We start from the raw sequence: 22,733 nt of genomic DNA, 5'->3' as shown, positions 1-22,733 counted from the left end.
AGAAAACGAGGATAGTTTAAGTAACTTCTGGAACAACATCAACCATACGAATATATTTTTTTTATTATAGGGATTCCAGAAATAGAAGAGAGAGAAAAAGAGCAGAAAACTCATTTGAAGAAATAATAGCTGAAAACTTCCCAAATCTGGGAAAGGAAACAGACATCCAAGTCCATAAAGCACAGAGTGGCAGACAAGATGAGCCCAAAGAAGTTCACACCAAGACGCATAATAATTAAAATAGCAAAAGGTGAGGATGGAGGACTCTTAAAAGCAGCAAGAGAAAAACATCTTGTCATGTAAAATGGAACCCCTCTAAGACTATCAGCTGATATTTCAGCAGAAACTTTACAGTCCAAAAGGGATTGGCATGATACAGTCAAAGTGCGGAAAGGGAAAAAAAAAACAAACCTACAACCAAAAATACTCTACCCAGTAAGGTTATCATTCAGAACTGAAGGACAGATAAAGAGCTTTCCAAAGAAAAAAGTTAAATTTTATCACCATAAACTGGCCTCTCAAGAAATGTTAAAGGAAATTCTTTAGGTGGAAAAAAAAGGCCATAACTAGAGGAAAATTATGAAAGGAAAAATCTTACTGGTAAAAGCAGGCACACAGTTAAGGTAGTGGATAAACCACTTACAAAGTTGGTATGACTGTTAAAAGACCAAAAGTAGTAAAATCAACTATATTTATAATAATTAGTTAAGGGATACACAAAATAAAAAGATGTAAAATACGGCAACAAATAAAACATTGGGGAAGGCGTAAAAATGCTGTTCTTTTAGAACATGTTCAAACTTAAGTGTCCATCAACTTAAAGAGACTGGTATATACAAAGGCTGCTAAATATAAATCTCATAGTAACAACAAACCAAAACCCTACAACAAATACCCAAAAAATAAAAAGAAAGAATTTCAAACATAACACTATAGAAAATCATCGAAACAAAGAGAAAAGATTAGGAAGGAACAGAGAATAACTACAAAAACAACCAGAAACAATTTTGAAAATGGCAATAAGTACATACCTATCAATAATTACTTAAAGGTAAGTGGACTAAGTATTCCAATCAAAAGACACAGGGTGACTGGAAAACAAACAAACAAACAAAAAAGACCAGGGCTCCTGAGTGGCTCAGTCAGTTAAGCTGTCTGACTCTTGATCTCAGATCAGGTCTTGATCGCAGAGTTGTAAGTTCAAGCCCCACATTGGACTCCATGTTGGGCATGGAGACCACTTAAAAACAAACAAACAAACAAAGACCCATCAATATACTGTCTACAAGAGACTCATTTCAGACTGACAGACACATACAGACTGAAAATGAAGGGATAGAAAAAGATATTCCATGCAATGCATGGAAATGAAATGAAATGAAATCAAAAGAAAGCTGGGGTAGCAATACTTACATCAGAAAAAAAAGACTTTAAAACAAAGTGCATCAAGAGACAAAGATAGGCATTTACATAATGATAAAGGGATCAGCCCAACAAGGATATATAACACTTGTAAATATGTAACTCCCTAGTAGGAGCACCAAAATATACAAAAGCAAATGGTAATAGATCAAAGGGAGACAATAATACAATTGTAAAAAAATTTAACATCCCACTTACATCAATGAATAGTTCAACCAGACAAAAAAAATCATTAAGAAAACAGTGACCTTAAATGACATATTAGGCCAGATGTACTTACCAGATATATACAGAACATTCCATCAAAAAACATCAGACTACACATTCTCTTTAGGTACACATGGAACATTCTCCAGGACAGATCACATATCAGGCCAAAACACAAGTCTCAACACATTTAAAAAGGTTATAATCATATCAGCATCTTTTGTGACCACAATGGTATGGAACTAGAAATCAATTACAAGAAAAAAAAAAACTAGCAAAACACAAACACCTGGAGGCTAAACGACATGCTACCAAACAACCAAAGGGTCAATTAAGAAGTCAAGGAGGAAATTAAAAAAATACCTTGAGACAAATGAAAATGAAAATAAAATGTACCAAAATCTATGGGATACAGCAAAAGCACTTCTAAGAGGGAAGTTTATAGTAATATGAGCCTACCTCAAAAATCTCAAACAATCTAACCTTACACTTCTAAAGGATATGAAAAAAGAAGAACAAAGCCAAAGCTAGCAGAAAGAAGGAAATAGTAAAGAGCAACAATAAATGAAACAGAGACTAAATAACAATAGAAAAGATCAATGAAACTAAGAGCTGGTTCTTTGAAAAGATAAATAAAATTGATAAACATTCAGCNGTAAAGAGCAACAATAAATGAAACAGAGACTAAAAACAATAGAAAAGATCAATGAAACTAAGAGCTGGTTCTTTGAAAAGATAAATAAAATTGATAAACATTCAGCCAGATTCATAAAGAAAAAAAAAGAGGACTCAAAATCAGAAAGAGAAGTTACAAGAGACACCACAGAAATATAAAAGATTATAAGAGAAAACCATGAGCAATGAGTTACAACAAATTGGACAACACAAAGAAAATGGATAAGTTCCTAGATTCAAGACTGAATCAAAAGGCAATAGAAAATTCGAAGCAGACTGAGTACTAATAAGGAAATTGAATTAATAATTNCCATGAGCAATGAGTTACAACAAATTGGACAACACAAAGAAAATGGATAAGTTCCTAGAAATATATAATCTTCCAAGACTGAATCAAAAGGCAATAGAAAATTCGAAGCAGACTGAGTACTAATAAGGAAATTGAATTAATAATTTTAAAAACTTCCAAAAAACCAAAATCTAGGACCAGATGGCTTCATAAGTGAATTCTATTGAACATTAAAAGAGGAATTAACATCTATCTTCCTGAAACTGCTCCAAAAAATTGAAGAGAAAGGAATATTCCAAATTCAGGAGTCCAGCATTACCCTGATATCAAAACTAGACAAAGATACTACAAAAAAAGTTACAGGCCAAATATTCCTAATGAATGTGGATGCAAATATCCTCAACAAAATATTAGCACACTGAATTCAACAATAAATTAAAAGGATCTTATACCATGATCAGGTGGGATTTTCCCCAAGATGCAAGGATGGTTCAATATTTGCAAGTCAATCAACATGATACACCATATTAACAAAATGAAAATAAAAATCCTATCATCATCTCAATAAATGCAGAAAAAGCATTTGACAAAATTCAACATCCATTTATGAGTAAAAACTCTCAACAAAATGGGTATAGGGAGAACATATCCCAACATAATAAAGGCCATATATGACAAACACACAGCTAACATCATACTCTATAGTGAAACGTTGCAAGCTTGTCCTCTAAGATCAGGAATAAGACAAGAAGGCTCACTTTTAGAACTTGTATTCAACATAGCACTAGATGTCCTAGCCACAGCAATAAGACAAGAGAAAGAAATAAAGGGCATTGAAACTAGTAAGAAGTATAACTGTCACTATTTGCAGATGACATAATTATATATATATATATATATAAAATGCTAAAGACTCTACCAAAAAATTGCTAGAATAAATGAATTCAGTAAAGTTGCAGGATACAAAATTAATATACACAGATCTGTTGCATTTCTGTATACTACTAACAAATTATCAGAAAGAGAAATTAAGAAAACATTCCCATTTACAATTGCGCCGAAAAGAATAAAATAAGGAATACATATTTTTAAATACCTATTTAACCAAGGAAGTGAAAGACTTTTACTCTGAAAACTATAAGATGTTGATGAAAGTAATTGAAGTTGACACAAATAAATGAAAGATATGTCAAGCTTATGACATTCATGCTTATGAATCGGAACAAGTAATACTTCTAAGATATTCATACTACCAAAGCAATCTGTAGGATCAATAAAATCCTATCAAAATATCAATGGGATTTTTCACAGAAATAGAAAAAATAGTCCCAAAATTTGTGTGGAAACAAAAAGGCCCTGAATAACCAAAGCAACCATGAAAAAGAACAAAGCTGGAGGCCATTATGCTACTTGACTTTAAAGTATATTACAAAGCTCTAATAATCAAAACAGCATGGTACACACACACACACATACACACACACACACACACACACACACACCGGACACAAAGGTCAATAGAATGAAATAGAGAGCCCAGGAAAAATCCCCACAATTATATGGTCAATTAATCTATGACAAAGGAGGCCAGAATATATGATGAGGAAAAATTCTCTTCAATAAATGATGTTGGGAAAACTGGACAGCTACATGGAAAAGAATGAAACTGGACCACTTTTTCAACCCATATACAAAAATAAAGTCAAAATGAATTAAAGACATAAATTTAAGAACGGAAACCATAAAATTCCTAAAAGAAAACATAGGCAGTAAACTCTTGGACATAAGTCTTAGCATTTTTTTTGGACCTATATCCCCAGACAAGGGCAATAGAAGCAAAAATAAACAAATGGGACCACACCAAATGAAAAAGCTTTTGCGCAAAGCCATCAGCAAAATGAAAAGGCAACTTACCGAATGGGAGAATATATTTGCCAATGATATATCTGATAAGGGGTTAATATGCAAAATATATAAAGAACTAATACAACTCAACACCAAAAAAACAAACAATTTAATTAAAAAATGGGCAGAGGAGGGAGGTGAAGAGGCATGTTCCAAAGAAGACATACAGATGGCCAACAGACACACGGAAAGATGCTCGACATCACTAATAACCAGGGAAATGTAAATCAAAACTACAGTATCACCTCACACCAATCAGAATGGCTAGTATCCAAAGGACAAGAAATAATGTGTTGGTAAGAACGTGGAGAAATGGGAACCTACGTCTGTTGGTGGGAATGTATGTAACATTGTGCAGCCATTATGGAAAATAGTATGGAGGTTCCTCAAAAAATTAAAAAATAGGACTACCATACATTACAGCAATTCTACCTCTGGTATTTGTCAGAAGAAAATGAAAATACTGATTCAAAAAGATATGTGCACCCCTATGTTCATTGCAGCACTGTTCACAANTATGTTCATTGCTGCACTGTTCACAATAACCAAGATAAACAGAGGCAGCCTAAGTGTCCATCAGCATATGAGTAAACTAAAAAATGTTATATATACACAATGGGATATTACTCAGCTGTAAAAAGAATGAAATCCTGCCATCTCCAACAACATGGATGGTTCTCGATGGTATTATGCTAAATGAAACAAGTCAGACAGAGAAGGACAAATACCATATGATTTAATTTATATGTGGAATCTAAAAAACAAAACAAATGAACAAACAAAACGAAACAGAAACAGACTCTTAGGTACAGAGAACAAACTGGTAATTGCCAGAGGGGAAGGGAGTGGGTGGATGGGTGAAATAGGTGAAGGGGATTAAGAGGTACAAATTTCCAGGTATAAAAATAAATAAGTCATGGGGATATAAAGTACAGCATAGGGAATGTAGTCAATAATATTGTAAGTACTATGTANCGAAACAGAAACAGACTCTTAGGTACAGAGAACAAACTGGTAATTGCCAGAGGGGAAGGGAGTGGGTGGATGAGTGAAATAGGTGAAGGGGATTAAGAGGTACAAATTGCCAGGTATAAAATAAATAAGTCATGGGGATATAAAGTACAGCATAGGGAATGTAGTCAATAATATTGTAAGTACTATGTATAGTGAGAGATGGTAACTAGACTCATTAGAGTGATCATTCTGTAATGTATGTAAATATCAAATTACTATGTTATACACCTAAAATTAATATTGTATGTCAACTGTTCTTCGGTTTAAAAAATTTTTAATTAAACAAAATACTGAAAAGCATGGAAGTGAAAAAAAACCCATAGACTTGAACTTTATAAACACGTGTATACTCTTGAAATAAAATGTTAAATTAAATTAGTTGCCCAATAATTTTCCTCCTACATGTACATGACTACACTATTTGTATAAAGTGTGACTTCCCAATATATCAGGTACATCCGTATTCAAATATTAGACACAAAATGCATTCTAAACGCAAATAAGTAATACTTAAGAGTGTGAGCACTGTTCACTCTATAAATTCCAATATAAAGATAAATATAAATATATGTAAAAATATTTTCATACTTAAGAATATTACAAATCAACTACTTCACCATAGGTTTTCCTTAATTAAAAGAGATTATCATAGCATAATTTGGAAGAAATGATTTGAATTCTCATTTTTTAAGAGTTACAAGTACTATAAATTCCTGTTGGATTAACAGATGAGGTGAGAGATGCATTGTTAAACAAGATTAAGGATTTAAACATTAATGGGGAACTCAAAAAAGTAAATTCATAATGAAAATCTTAACAGAGTGCTATAATTAGGGTTTATGAAAACTCAGGAGGGACGGTCAAATGCCTGATGAATCAATAGTCACAGCAACTTTAATCTGTATATTTGCTCATTTTGAAACTAATATTACTTGATGAAAAATTATAATCTGAGGTGATCTTAAGATTTTACATATTATTTTTCACAGATGCACAGGTAAAATTTTTATTCCCAGACAGTAAGCAGGGATGCAGCAAAGAATGAGACAGGAAAATTAAAACAATGCATTTAGCTACTTGTTTCTCTGGGATTTGGTACATTTGAAATATTTATAATTTATCTGGTTATTATTGTTTGCCAGACAAAGTCATGAGAGCATTTCCTATCTCATGTAATCCTCTCAACTCCCTTAAAGTACAATTCTAACCTATTAAGTTACTGTTATTTGTCTCCTGTTTTAAATGTGGAAACTAGGGCTTATCGTGGTCAAAGAACTTGCTCCAAGCCATAAAGCCAGAAGCTAAGCTTTTAATAACTGTGAATAGATTTTTTCTTACATTGTGAGGAAAAACCATAAAGCATAGGGGGCCAGTGAGACTGGGGAATTTGGTGGAAAGTAGGGGTGGCATGCAAGTTCAGTTATCCATCCTTAAACTATTTGTTGCCACAGATCATTGAAAAGACTCGCTAGTTTAACACATTACTCTGCACGCATATGCCTCTCAAGTTTTTCTAGCAGCTGAATATCCAAGAGCATCCCAATATGGTGAAAGCAAATTTGGTAATTATGTAACTAATCACTTAACATCAAGATATTCATTATATATTATCAGGTAAAACACCAATGCATTTGCTGTTATATTCATAAGCTGAACTTCTAATTCTAAACGGGACTTGAGACTGTTTTTAGGATGGCCTGAAATTCCACAAACAAAATATTCTTTGAAATTCACATCTTCAATGTATGGTTTCTTCCTATTATAAAACTTTTCCTAGGTATTACTGATGTACCCAGACTTCATTATGTTAAACAGTATTTATATTAGTACTTCAGTACTAGCAAAAGAGTTGTGCCTTGAACTGAACCAAACATCTGTTAAACTAAATAGCTGTTTATGCTGAAATCAGTCAATTACATAAAAGTCACTTGCCATAGTGGATTAAAGAACATAATACCATGTTTGAAGAAGACCCTAAAACTACAATTCAAATTGTTAAAAAGTATAATCTAAAAATTATTCAAGAATTTCAGGTATATTTTCTAAAAAATAGTTCTACCTAATTAATTCTTACAATGTTCTTTAATTTATATAAATGATAAGAATCTCATTCTTGGGCTGACTTAGTGGGAAAACATGTTTTAATTTTTTTTAAGGCTTTAACAGAGAGTGTTTTGAGGAAAAGTGTGGTATACATAACTAACTAAAATGGCTGACATTTTCTAGAGATCCAGGGGAGTTAACATAAGAATAAAACTTTGCTTAAATTTACCATCATTTCAGTACATTTTTAAAAAAGTGATCCACTACAGTTATTAAAAATAGTGTATTCTTTACAATGTATTCCTCATTTCTTTATATAGTACAAAAACTTAGGCCCAGAAAAAAAAAATACAAATGTGTACACCTGCATAATGAAGAGGTTTGACTATATTACATTTTCTCTTTAAAATGAAGACGTTTCAAAGATAGAGAAAGCCCTGAATTTGATTAAGTGATTGAAGTACACATAAGAGAGAGTCACCAATACGTTTTTACAAAGGCCCAATACAGGTGTGATAGTTCCCAGGGCAATGATTAAACTTATTCTAACAAAAATAAAGGGGAAATCCTGGAGAAGGATGCCCAGGGAATTCAGAAGAGGGTTCTGAGGAGTTAATATAATTCGAAGGAGAGAAATAAAACTGAATATGTAGACTGGGTACACCCAGCCTGACTTATACACGGCAGAGTGGCCAGCTACGCGCACCATCTCTATGGTGTCGGACCACAGCAGAAAGCTCCAGAGGAAGATCTGGGCACGATCGTCCTGCTGGGACATTGTTCTCAGGACTCCTGAGTGAAAGGAGGGCTCTTGGGGTCTCGCCATCACTGGACCGGGGTTCGGTGTCCTTGCTGCTGACGGCAGTGACAACTCAGTCCTCCCGGCCGGATGGGGAGGTGAAGTATTTTCTTCATTTTGCTTCACTTGGTCCGTCACGGTTTTCATTTGCTGCAAATTAGTTTTATGAATGTGCGTATCGTCGTTACCTGCAATAAATTGATTTGAAGTTTAAAAATTGTTTAAATTTTCTGTAAATTAAAATTTCTTTTCAATTTCATGTAAATTTAAATTTTAAAATTTAAAGGTAAAATTGTAAGTGTTCTCTTGACTGTTTTGACATCTGTTTTACACATGGAACTTCAGACAACAAGGGGAAGCATAATAACCAAAAAACAAACAAAAAAACCGCAAAAACCAGAGGCAGAGAAGGTTCTTCATATTTTTTAATTTTTCTAGATACGGATCCCAAGTCATTTCTACCATTTCACAGTACCAGCCATGACTGGTTAGTGAGCTAAGCACTTTCACACATTATCTCATTTAATCCTCAGAAAAAAAGTTGACAGATGGGAATTACTATCCCATTTTATAAAAAGAGAAACTGCAGGCCAAGAGGTGAAATGACACACCAATTCAAATGCACAGTTAGTAATGGGCAGGGTTGGAATTTACACCCAGACTTGTTTGACCCCAATTGACAATCTCTTAACTTTATGGCTGCTGCTATCATCTAGGGGCACTACATCATGTGCTAATTATAAAGCATACAAATATCATAAAATCAAATGACTCTAAAAGTCCAATGGTCCAATCCTGTTATTTTTTATAAGAAGTCCACAGGGATCACTACAACCCAGATCTTCAGGTTTGGAGTTTGGTGCTAAGAGGGAATCTGTTTGACCATGAGAAAGTCTTAGTGAAGGGTGCCACTCAATCCAAGACTTTTTAAGCTGTACTATCCTCAGAGTTTTTGAACCAGTCAGTACAATTGATCAGACTAAAGCAACTTGTTTGTGGCCACAAGGCTATCCTGGATCAACACAACAGTCATCTGAATAAGGAGGATATTTTCTCATGACCACCACATTGTGCGTAAGCGGGTGTGTGCATTCATGCGTGTGTCTCTCTGTGCACACATGGCTGTTGAGGTTGGGGAATTATGAAGGAAACCTCAAATCCCAAAACTTACTACCAGTGCTGATGGTGTGGTTCTTATACATGAGTGGTACAGCACATTATTTCTCAAACATTCATCCAGTTAAGCACCTTTTTTTTCTTTTTTTTTGGCTAAGAATTTGTTAGGTCTTAACAATTAGTTTACTCAGTAAACATGCTGAGCTGTCATATTACTTGATAAGACAAAATTTAAAGAAGTCATTATACTGAATAGCTCTAAAGGTTAAAGACACAAAATCAATAAAAATTTGAACTATATTGAACTGACATGAAAACATTTTAAAATAAATAAACTATTATGATTAATGACTAATAAAGGGTTTGATTACTATAAATAGGAGCTGTTTAAAGAACAAACAAACCTCAGTTTTCTTTTTTAAAATTTTAACTGTGAATTGAGTAAATCAATAAACTAAAAAAATAATCTAAATTCTTGATGAAATAGTACTTAGTTCTGATACGAATCATTTATAAATAAGCAGTAGGACCCTTAGAAACTTCTTTACCAACCTTAGATGAACAGTAGCATGAATGAGTATCATTTTAATAAATAATAGTCAAGTAAGAAAGAAAATTATATACTAATTACTATTATTTTAATATTCATAAGATCATCTCTTTTTAAACTCAGATGCTCACTGGCATCAGTTATATCTCTCATTTTACAGAAGAAAAAAAAACCAACATGGAAATTATGTTTCTTAGAGTTTGCCATGTCCTGGAGAACTCTCCTTCACCTGTCTTAGTAGATAAAATTGAATGGAAATCCAAATTCCTTTGTCAACATAAATAATGCAGTGTATAATGTGGGCTTTGGAGGATGATTGCAAATTCAGCACTGTTTCAATGCCAGGAAGCGGCAAGCTAAGATGTGACACATTAACATTTTAAACAGTCAGTAAGAATCTTAATATCTGTGGATAAAAGCCGTGGGATGAACAACGAATTCTTAGCTAGAGTTCATTTTTAATTAGTAAAGTCCCAACCCATGGGTATTTGGTGAAATTGGGGCTGGGAGCTTCATATCTCTCTACAGCTCAATACAGACTAGTTTGGATTTGGGGGTACAGGGACTCTGTTGTCCTCTTTCCAAGGGAGAAGTACTAGAACTATTGGCTGGAAAGCTCTGCAGACCTGCCAGAGAGCAAGGTAGTGTTGAAGAAGCCAAGATACTGTTTGGTCGTTAGATAGACCCACAAATTTATCCCCAAGCAATGTAAAGTTTCATGTACTCCATACTATTCTGTTTGATTCAATAACTAGTTACCCTCCAAATCATTATTTTTATAAATTTCCACTTTGTTCTTTCGTTGTTATTGTTGTTAGTGTTCTATTTGGGCAAAAGGATATTTATTTGCACAAAATCCATAAAAGATCTAAGCATGAAGAAAGAGATCTACTCACTTCCCTAGAGGTTGACATTTCGCTGCAAAAAGTAAAAGTAACAGCCATCCTGTAGCTCCCTACATCTTATGCCAGTTGCCAAAACAACTTTTTGTCTTCACTGTGCAATCTAAATACTTAAGAAAATGTAATTTTAATCACAGGTAAATGTTTAAGTAGGTAACTCACATCTATTTTACTTGATTTTTTTTTTGTTATGTATTTACTTGAGAGAGAGAGATTATCAGNAGAAAATGTAATTTTAATCACAGGTAAATGTTTAAGTAGGTAACTCACATCTATTTTACTTGATTTTTTTTTGTTATGTATTTACTTGAGAGAGAGAGATTATCATTGGGGGAAGGGGCAGAGAGAGAGGGACAAGCAGGCTCTGCACCCAGCATGGAGCCCAACAGGGGACTCAATCCCACCTCCCCAAGATCATGACCTGAGCCGAAACAAGAATTGGTTGCTCAACCAACTGAGCCACCTAGGCACCCCTTGATTATTTCTTTATATTGATGTATTTCTATCTCTAACTTGTTACCCAAAGTTTCAGATAGCTTACAGGGAAAACCTAAGAACAACATAACAAATCAGTAGTGGAGAATTTTCTAAAGTGAGTGAGTATTCCTCTTGAAAAGAGAATAGGAAAGAAATAAGAGTTATTTAAATATAAGAGAAAACGAATCATAAGGAAAGGCACCTAAAACCAAGACAGGAATGGAGCTGATACTAAAAATGCACTAGTTAGGCTCCTGATTGTCTGATAGGAGCAGATAGATTTTAGAGTGCCATACCAAGCCTCAACTGGGCATAACAAATGGTAGCAAATACTGTGAACACAGTCCTACCCTCACCATGCTGTCACCTGCGATCACATCAATAAATACAGAAGAATAAAATGTGGTAGGACTTTAAAAGGAAGGTTAGTTCTGTGATGAGAGACTCATATGGGTCTGAGTGACACTGGAGGTCAGGAAGGCTCATCCGAGAAGTGACAATTAAGCAGCGACTTGAATAAGTAGGAAAGAATTAGGTGAAGAATGGAGAAGAACTTTCTAGGTAGTAAAAAGAGCATGTGTAAAGATCTTTCAGCCAGAGTGATCGAAAGACGGAAAGTTTTGTAAGGCGTTGGGGAGGCAGAGGGGGAAGAAGAGGAGAAGAGTCCAAGCCTAGTAAGTGCCCTCTATATACCAGGCACTGTTTTAAGCCCTTTCTACGCATTATCACTTAATCCTTAGAAAAACTCTATACTGTAGATGCTGTTATTTTCCCACCTGAAAGATGAATAAACTGAGGCACAGAGAGATTGACAATTGTTTCTAAGGTCACACAGCTAACAAAGACAGACCAGAACTTGAACCTGAAACACTTTGCCCTTAGATCACGCTATCAGTGGCGGAGTCAGACTGTGTGGCACCTTATGGCACATGATAAAGGCTTTGGACTTTCTTCTAAGCTCAATGGAAAGCTGCTGAAGAGGGAGAGTGGAAGGCAGGAACCAGAAAGGACATGGAGACATCAGCAGAGAGGCTCTCAAGGCCACTGAGGCAGCTGTTGTGAAATGAGACTGTTACTCGATTCACAGCAGCCAGGAGATCAAAGAATTATTCAGAAAAAGGAAGACTGGTTTTGATTGACAGTCCCCAAAATCTACTTTTCCTGAGAGAAAAATGTTCTAGAGAATGTGAAATGCTAATGAACTAGAAATAACACTCTGAGAAAAAAAAATCTTGACAAGAAGAAAATTATTAGTCACTACAAATATCTTAAAGTATATTAAGCACACAAGGCACTTTTGGTCATAGTCTTGGAGACTAAGACAAAATGTAATTAAAATACACAACAGGGCACTTATATACATTGTTATTTTAACAGTATCTACTGACTAAACTTAACTGTACTGTGTATAGTTTGTTTCCTTTCAGCAGCACATCTGAGGTCTGGAAGACAAGTAACTTCATGGCCAAGTAATAAATGATGAAACCAGCATCGACCTCACAGGGTTATGAGGACTGAGCAAGTCCATAGCTGTAGAACATTTAAAATGGGCCTGACACACGGCAATAGCCGTATGTGTGTGTTAAACAAATCGAACACAGCAATCACTAAATATCAGAATGCAGTAAATAGTAAAACTGATTACAGTTTGTTAAACTTTGGTTAGAGTTACACTGTTACCCCCTATCCCATTTACGGGGTGGGGAGCGGGGGTCAAAAAGTTTGAGAAACCGTGTCACACTACAGAGCTTTCACGAGGTCAGGACTTTAATTCCCATATTTGCCTGCTCCGATCACACAGAAAAATGCTACTTCGCCCATACAGCCAGCGCCGGCAGCGATAGCTTACAACAGCTAACAAGATACCGTGTGCCTCTCTTCCTAGTTCCATGGTCAGTGCTCAGCCACATCACCTTGGTAGCTTGAAAATGATCATGGAAAGAGTAATTACACCAGAGAAATGGACAAAGGCTACAAATCAGGGCCTTCCCCTGCACCCCCTGGGGAGACAGTTGTTTAAACATTGACCAGCATACTACTGCCTGTGTTCAAAATGGTATGCATGTTTTCATCAAATAATAATAATTCATAATAACAATGAATTCAAGACAAATATTCAACCCATCATCAATTCTGGAAGAGTTCATGGACCTTCTTTAGAAAAAGCACTATATGGTTTTCCAGCACATTCAAAAGCCTATTCACTGCCGGTTCCCTGCCAGGCATGAGAATAAATAAATGATATTTCTGGATTTAGGCAATGTAAAATATTAAGAAAAATCTTCAAGCTGCAGCTTGAAGGCTGGATAGTTTAAAATCCATCCTCCTGGACAAGATATTATATTATATATAATAATGTAACAATTAATCATTATAATGTATTAAATATATTATATGGACAATTATATAATATGCCTTAGTATATGATAATTATCTATTATATAATATTGACTATATTTAAATAAAATTTAAATACTAAAGTAAAATGTCGAAAAGCATATGGGTATCTTATTTCCAAATTTACATAATTCTAGACTTTGAAATGGTTTGAAATGCCTCTACCAGGAAGTGCTTGGATATAGACCAAAGCTTGGAATCCCAGCAGGAACCCATGCTGGGTGACAAAAACGGACACATATGGGAATGAGCCTGTTTCTAGCCTTCAGAGCTCTTGCCTCAGCTTTAATCATACACATTTGCTAGTGTAGTTTATTGATGTGCTTTATGTCCACTAAACTGAGAACTCCATAAAAGAACGGACTTTGCCCGTTTTCACTCAGCACCGTACCCTTAGGACCTAGCTGAGTGTCTGATAGGCAACAGATCCTCCCTAAAGATTTGTTGCACAAAAGATGGGAGACTTTCCTGTTCTGGGGTCTGTTCCCATAAGGCAGTAATGGGCATCCTTCGGGGGAAATGTGCAAGAAGGCAAGTAAACCAAAGCATTAAAACCAGGCAGAATAACAATGCACCCCACCTCCACCCTCCATTCAACAGGAAGAAGGCCTCTGTAGTCCTGCACAGGGTCTGCCTCTAAGACTGCGGTCGGGCCCAGATCCTAGAGAGAGCTCTTTAAGGGAGACCAGGCGATTGATTGAGCTGACGAGCCCCGGAAGACATTAGGAGGTCCTGGCAGCACGACCTGGGCACACACGCGGCTCAACAGTGGAGAGAAGGCAGCACACGCGGCTTTGGGCCCAGGATCTCAGCCAGCGCGAAGTGTCTCCAGCATGGCCCAGCAGGACTGGGACAGACATCAATGGAAGAGGTCTCCAACAGCAGCAGGCTGATTCAAGACCTTGCAAAGGCTTCCCAGGCACCGGCGGCACCAGGAGTCACCAGTCAGGGGACAAAAATGCCCATGTGTGATCCCGGGAAGGTAGCATTTGTGAGTTCATAGGAAACAGACTAAGAACACCACCCCCACCCGGAAAAAGGGGGACTTGGGGTTCTGAAATAGCTGTGGAAACAGAGCCACAGCAAAATGGTGCTCCAGACAAAGGACCCCACGATGGTTTAACACAAAAGGACCAAGACCGTCCATGCATTACGCAGACCATCAGCCCAACAACCTATTTTACTCTCTTCACTCCAAGACAGGAAAATCTCGATAATTTTTTTTAAAAGATTTATTTATTTGTTTATTTATTTGACAGAGCGAAAGAGAGCATGCACAAGCAAGGGGAGAAGGTGACGGAGAAGGAGAAGCAGACTCCCTGCTGAGCAGAGAGCTNTGTCACACTACAGAGCTTTCACGAGGTCAGGACTTTAATTCTCATATTTGCCTGCTCCGATCACACAGAAAAATGCTACTTCGCCCATACAGCCAGCGCCGGCAGCGATAGCTTACAACAGCTAACAAGATACCGTGTGCCTCTCTTCCTAGTTCCATGGTCAGTGCTCAGCCACATCACCTTGGTAGCTTGAAAATGATCATGGAAAGAGTAATTACACCAGAGAAATGGACAAAGGCTACAAATCAGGGCCTTCCCCTGCACCCCCTGGGGAGACAGTTGTTTAAACATTGACCAGCATACTACTGCCTGTGTTCAAAATGGTATGCATGTTTTCATCAAATAATAATAATTCATAATAACAATGAATTCAAGACAAATATTCAACCCATCATCAATTCTGGAAGAGTTCATGGACCTTCTTTAGAAAAAGCACTATATGGTTTTCCAGCACATTCAAAAGCCTATTCACTGCCGGTTCCCTGCCAGGCATGAGAATAAATAAATGATATTTCTGGATTTAGGCAATGTAAAATATTAAGAAAAATCTTCAAGCTGCAGCTTGAAGGCTGGATAGTTTAAAATCCATCCTCCTGGACAAGATATTATATTATATATAATAATGTAACAATTAATCATTATAATGTATTAAATATATTATATGGACAATAATATGCCTTAGTATATGATAATTATCTATTATATAATATTGACTATATTTAAATAAAATTTAAATACTAAAGTAAAATGTCGAAAAGCATATGGGTATCTTATTTCCAAATTTACATAATTCTAGACTTTGAAATGGTTTGAAATGCCTCTACCAGGAAGTGCTTGGATATAGACCAAAGCTTGGAATCCCAGCAGGAACCCATGCTGGGTGACAAAAACGGACACATATGGGAATGAGCCTGTTTCTAGCCTTCAGAGCTCTTGCCTCAGCTTTAATCATACACATTTGCTAGTGTAGTTTATTGATGTGCTTTATGTCCACTAAACTGAGAACTCCATAAAAGAACGGACTTTGCCCGTTTTCACTCAGCACCGTACCCTTAGGACCTAGCTGAGTGTCTGATAGGCAACAGATCCTCCCTAAAGATTTGTTGCACAAAAGATGGGAGACTTTCCTGTTCTGGGGTCTGTTCCCATAAGGCAGTAATGGGCATCCTTCGGGGGAAATGTGCAAGAAGGCAAGTAAACCAAAGCATTAAAACCAGGCGGAATAACAATGCACCCCACCTCCACCCTCCATTCAACAGGAAGAAGGCCTCTGGAGTCCTGCACAGGGTCTGCCTCTAAGACTGCAGTCGGGCCCAGATCCTAGAGAGAGCTCTTTAAGGGAGACCAGGCGATTGATTGAGCTGACGAGCCCCGGAAGACATTAGGAGGTCCTGGCAGCACGACCTGGGCACACACGCGGCTCAACAGTGGAGAGAAGGCAGCACACGCGGCTTTGGGCCTAGGATCTCAGCCAGCGCGAAGTGTCCCCAGCATGGCCCAGCAGGACTGGGACAGACATCAATGGAAGAGGTCTCCAACAGCAGCAGGCTGATTCAAGACCTTGCAAAGGCTTCCCAGGCACCGGCGGCACCAGGAGTCACCAGTCAGGGGACAAAAATGCCCATGTGTGATCCCGGGAAGGTAGCATTTGTGAGTTCATAGGAAACAGACTAAGAACACCACCCCCACCCGGAAAAAGGGGGACTTGGGGTTCTGAAATAGCTGTGGAAACAGAGCCACAGCAAAATGATGCTCCAGACAAAGGACCCCACGATGGTTTAACACAAAAGGACCAAGACCGTCCATGCATTACGCAGACCATCAGCCCAACAACCTATTTTACTCTCTTCACTCCAAGACAGGAAAATCTCGATAATTTTTTTTAAAAGATTTATTTATTTGTTTATTTATTTGACAGAGCGAAAGAGAGCATGCACAAGCAAGGGGAGAAGGTGACGGAGAAGGAGAAGCAGACTCCCTGCTGAGCAGAGAGCTGACATGGGGCTCGATCCCAGGACCCTGGGGTCATGACCTGAGCCCAAGGCAGATTCTTAACCGAATGAGCCACCCAGGTACCCCAAGAAAATCTAGATATTGAAAATCAATGACCCATGCCTTTACTTTCAATTTGGGGCCATACTCTCTGTTGATTATAACGATAGGAAGAACAAGGCTTGAAATTATAACAAAGTAATGCCTGCTGAGTTCTTCATGTTCCCTATTTTTATCAGTCTTCCTAAAATATTTACTTTGAAATATCCTGCAAATCTCAAGAATCTCACTTATGCTAAAATTATTCATAATTTTTCCCCATGTAGGAAGAAAGTAATGATTAAATGCCGAATTGTTATAATCATGTAAAGTTGTCCTAATCAAAGGGTCACAATTTGATAGCACCTGATGTCCTGTCTTTTGGCATGAGGATTGCTACAATATAGTGTATGACTCAATACCCACTGACCTAATCCTGACAGCTTGTTCTTCATTAGAAGGTATAAATCAGAAATTCTACCCTTCTCTCATCCCAGTCTGGTAAATAGCTACTCATTTCTTGAGAAGGGGGAAAAATCCTGGAACTAACGTCCGTACTTTTCTGAAACTTCCTTCTTCTAAATAGCAAAAGGAGGGTGTGAAGGAAATACTCCCCCTTTTTGGCATGGCCCCGAACACAGTGTTCCTCATATGTACTCTCTAAACCCATTGCAAAACACACTATGGAAACCCAGCTCACACACTGGGCTCATACTGTATAATAAGCTTTTTCTTAAAAAGAAACAAAGGGGAACTCAAAGTGCCATTTATTTTATTCAGAGAAAAGCAGTGTCCCTTCCCCCCCCCTTTGTTGTCTGTCATATTTTAATTCTAACTGGTTAAAGTGTGTTGCATTCCATTTCAAGGAAATCTGGAAAGCAAATAGCTTCAGGAATTTGGATTTGGGCTCTCAGCTTTTAACCTGGCATATGTCACAATTCCCAATACTTCCCATTACTAGGGGCTTTTATTCAGGGTGGGTATCAGAACTGTTTGTGGAACTTTTAAAAATTGCAGATGCCAGGCCTTAAACCGTTGTGTATACTTCAAGCCAGAAATTGCTGGTCTAGGCATTTAACCTGAAGAAGTTAACTGTATATGCTGAGACCCCAACAACTGTCCCCTGGTGTACTGATCAGCAGATAGTGCTCACGCACATGTGTTGTGAAAAGACGCCTCTGGTGAGTACCCAATGGGTGAGCCCCTGCATATATGTTCACGGGTGGCTCAAGATTCACTGGAAATAGCTTAGAAGTTCAGTAAAAATCATCATTGTCATGCATTTAAGAAATCGTATAATTCAATAAGAAGGAATAACTAATAAAGTAACAGATCCTTTTCCTTCTTCCATTCCTGCTCTGTGAACCCCTAAACCTGGATCAGCCCTACAGTTCTATCTTTTCTACAATCAATGCCCAGATTTCTCAGTGTCATTGAAGAAAGCTCTCATCATCTTGATTGGTCGCAGAACAAATTCCTGGTTTCCATCCTTTGCTGAGCCCTATGCATCTCTCATCTATCCACCTCCCTGCCCTTGACCTTCAGCAATTATTCCAAACCTTACCCATGCTGTTACAGATTCTCTCCCTTCCATCCATCCCCAGGGCTCTCTGCAGGTAACTTTGCTTCCTATTTCACAAAGACATTGGGGTGTTAACAGGTATAAACTGTTCCTGCTTGCTTTCTGCCCACCCACTTGAATCACATTCACAAATGTAAATCACCTGGAGGTTTAGAAATTACTTATGCCTGGCCCTATCCTCCACCAAAATTATGATTTAATTATTTAGTGCTCAGTCTGGGAGTCAAAACAATTTCAAGTCCCTTAGGCAATCTGAATGTGCAGTCAAAAAGTGAAAACCACTGCTCATAATTGGGGATACAAATCAGATCCAATGAGGTTTTGTTTTTAAAAATTTAAATATGCCCAAGTCCCATCTTCAGAGATCCTGATCTAGTTTATCTGGGGTTGCTATGACTGGAATTGACATTTTTAAAGCACTCTATTAAGTCCTTTTTTTACATTGGAAATATCAGGAGAAATGGAAAGAAATACAATAAAGGCAGGGTCTAAAAGTTTTGCCAGATCAAGTAAATAAATATACTGATTATCATTCCTGATTTACTGGTTACCTACAAATTAATGAGTTTATATGCTACAAAGCTTCCAACTTCTTCTCTTCATGAAACACTTATATGTACAAAATTTTTGGGAAGATAATTGGTAAATATTTATATCAGCTTGGAGTGAAGAAAAGATTTTTAAAGCCTAACATCATAGACAGAGTCCAGAGAAGAAATATTTATAGATTAGATTACGTCAAAATTAGAAATTTCCTGCGTCGAGAACACTATAGTAAAATTAAAAGGCAAATAACTCTGAAATATATATTTCTGACAGGCAAAGTTTAATGTCCTTACTATTTACAGAACTCATGAATCAGTAGTAAAAACAATAACAACAAAAGAATGGACATATCAATAGAAAAACAGATCAAGGACAGAAATATATGATTTTTAAAAAATATAAATAGCCAAGAAATCTATGAGAAAATACTCAACACAACCACTACCTTAAGCAAATTATTAAAACAATAAGATACTATTTTTGCCTATGAAACTGGTAAAAATGAAAAGGAATACATTATCCGAAGTTACAAGGTTGAAGAGAAACAGGTGTTTTCTTACACTACTGTTTCGATGATAAATTAGGGCATTCTTTAGAGAGGGTCATTTGATTGATTGACACCTGTCAAAACCTTAAAAGCCTGCATATACTTTGAGCCAGAAATTGTATGTCTAGGCATTTAACCTAAAGAAGTAATCATCTATGCTGCTGAGGTCCTACAACACTTGGCCCCAGTCTCTGGGTATTAAAGAGACTACAGGGTAGGAACTGGACAAGGGCCACTGAGAGCAGATTTATTTGAAAACCTTACACTGCCAACATCATACCTGGCACCTCTTACTGATGTGACAGTGGAAACCACCTCCTCTGAAGAGGTCTGATGTTTTCCACTCAAATAGCCTGTTGATCTCACCTCTAGCAAGTCTTCTCTGACTGTGCTGATATCCCTAATGCAGCCAAACCACCTTGCTACCCCGTTTGTACAATCCCCTATGAAAGAGCCCCTCTGTATTTGTCTGCATGTGCAGCCAGTCCTTGATAGTCCCATTTCTTCTGGCAAATGTCATTGTCAAGGAGTCTGGGCATGTGCAGACGCTCCAGGGTCTTCTGAGGACACTCTGTGGTCATCCTCCTGATATCATTCAGCTGCCACCCAGTGGCAGTTAACTCTCCCTGTCCCCAGGCACTGCTTGGCCAGTCACCTACAAGTGGCTTCTGACTCTCATACACAGCATAGGGTCCTCCAGACGCTGACCACCTCCACTACCCACGCATGTGCGCTCCACACATGCCTCCCCTGCTCAACTCAAAGAACCACATCACCCTGCTCATTCTCACCACATCCTTCTCCTTTTTTCTGCAACCCTCTTGACTTCTGAACAAGAGCCCTAACCATAGTGTTTTTAGTAGTTAAAAACTGGAGAAGAATCTAGTTGTCCAACAACAGGGGTTAGTTAATAAATCATGGTTAAATAAGTCAGGGTTTGTGAATATAACAGAATATTATTCAACCGATAAAAACCATGTAGCTGAAGAAGATACAATAAAAAGAATGATACCCACCACATACTGTTAAGAAAAAAGATACAAAATAGGTTTCCTTAAGTGAAGATTTGTCCACAAAGATGTTATCGGTTCTAAATCTATAGTCTACAGGATTATGGTTGATTTCCATTTTCTTCTTTTTTGCTTATGTTTATTTGACAATCTTTTTAAATGAATATGTATTATTTTGGGAAAACAAAACATTAGAAATAAAACAGTTTGAAATAGAATTTTTAAAAATTTACCTGGTTTTTCTATGTGTTGAGCCTCAAAACCTGTGTGTGGTCTACCAGGATGAGCCTGTTCTGCTTGCAATGCTGTATCGTAGTGTGTTTTAGTGTGTTGTATAGTATTGTATTGTATCGTATCACAACACCTCGGATGAGGGTACACTTTGTCCTTTGGTGGTGCAGTGTCATGATTCCCAGGGAGCCATAGGCTGGAAAGGTAGAGCATTGGCCACCTGAGTTATGGTACTGCCTTAGAGAAAGCCACAGCCTGTGAATCTAAATAAGGTCCTGGGTCATGGTTTCCAGACATTTAGCAGAAGAACCATTTTTTTTTTTCAAATGAAATCTTATATAAAATATCAACTCCTAAACAGACAAATGTTGATTTGGTTCAAGTAGGAATTGGGGCAACCAATGACTCCAGTTAAGCCTCTCCTTTCTGCCCACACCTCCCTACAAAGCAACTTTTAGGTTTCCAAATTCACTCGTTGAGAAGCAAACAATAGGTGTTTTAAGAAGGCAATTTCCATTCCAGCAATCGGTTTTTCCATTCAGAGTATGAAATCCAACTGGTTATTTTTACCCATTTATTACATGTATGCCTGGATTTCTTGAGGCCCAATCTTCCTTCCATGTAGAAAGCTTTCTTCACCATGCCTGCCTAAACTCCTACAAACCCCAGATATTCCCTTTAGATTTCTCTGACCTCCAACACCCTAGATTAAATTAAGTAGTCCTTCATGTGTTGCCCATAGTACTTTATTATTCTCTTTTATACCACTTGTAATGTGGGGCCCGAGCTAGGCTTACGCTATTCAAGTGAGACCTTGTAGGTAGAACTGAAAATTTGCATCCTAACCACGGACTTCTTTGTGGGTCTGTTTGCATTACTGGCTTTTATGGAGGTTAAAGAGTCTACCTGGGGGCAGGGGGAATCTAATGGTGACCATGATTTGGGGTTTAGACAATATAGGTAAGACTGATGTAAGGAGAAACTATGAGATCCCATGGAAAAGAACTACCTCAAGAGAAGAAGGAGCCTGGCTCTACCAGAATCAGCCACAAGATCTAGTGATAGGACGGGAAATGGTGGTTTCCAGTGGAGTGGAATGGCCATGACTTGAACTTGTGGAATCCCAGCCAATCTGTTGGTTCATATACATTCTGGGCATAAAAGGTTGTGTTCCCAAGTGAAAATCTATTGCTCTGTTTGGGACCTCTCTAAACAAGTACATCTCAGTGAGGGAAGTCAGGATTCCAACTGTCAAAAGGAAGGCAATCGGTCTAAAGCACTAGCAGAACATCAAACAATATCCCAGAGGCAAGTAAGAGCCATACTAAAAGCATTTAGTGCAGAGTCAGTCGAGAGAGGTGGAAAAACAGCATGCCAGGTTGTTTGTGCATGAGAATGACAACTGAAAAAAAAGCAGGAGCAATGGAATATTCAGCAGTCTGGAGCAACAAATGAGACCAGAGGAGACTCATCTTAAAAAACGGGAGCAGGAACAATATGGAAGAGGAAGAGGTATGGAGGTCCAGTCATTTATTGTTGGGACTGAGCTAGCAAAATTCAAATAGAAATATCCAAGTGTGTTCATCTGTTCCCACATACTAGTAAGAGCTGGAGACATTCAGGCTATATATTGTCTCCTTATAATTTGTTCCT

At 37.5% G+C, this 22,733-nt stretch overlaps 1 protein-coding gene across 2 annotated transcripts in view; it reads right to left on the bottom strand.

Moving 5' to 3' along the window:
- Nucleotides 1–5,555: 5,555 nt before the first annotated feature.
- The window catches only part of TMEM236 (transmembrane protein 236), a 57,059-nt gene continuing 39,881 nt past the window's right edge, over nucleotides 5,556–22,733 (bottom strand). For both annotated transcript variants that reach the window (XM_002918636.4, XM_034644005.1), the window contains one exon: nucleotides 5,556–8,542. In XM_002918636.4, the coding sequence (XP_002918682.1) occupies nucleotides 7,959–8,542 (584 nt within the window). In that variant the 3' untranslated portion in view covers nucleotides 5,556–7,958. The remainder of the gene's footprint in view (nucleotides 8,543–22,733) is intronic.

This window comes from Ailuropoda melanoleuca, chromosome 15, assembly GCF_002007445.2.
Source record: "Ailuropoda melanoleuca isolate Jingjing chromosome 15, ASM200744v2, whole genome shotgun sequence".
NCBI classification, from domain to species: Eukaryota; Metazoa; Chordata; class Mammalia; order Carnivora; family Ursidae; genus Ailuropoda; species Ailuropoda melanoleuca.
Note: the sequence above shows the minus strand (reverse complement) of the source record. Positions and strands in the feature narration are given on the sequence as shown.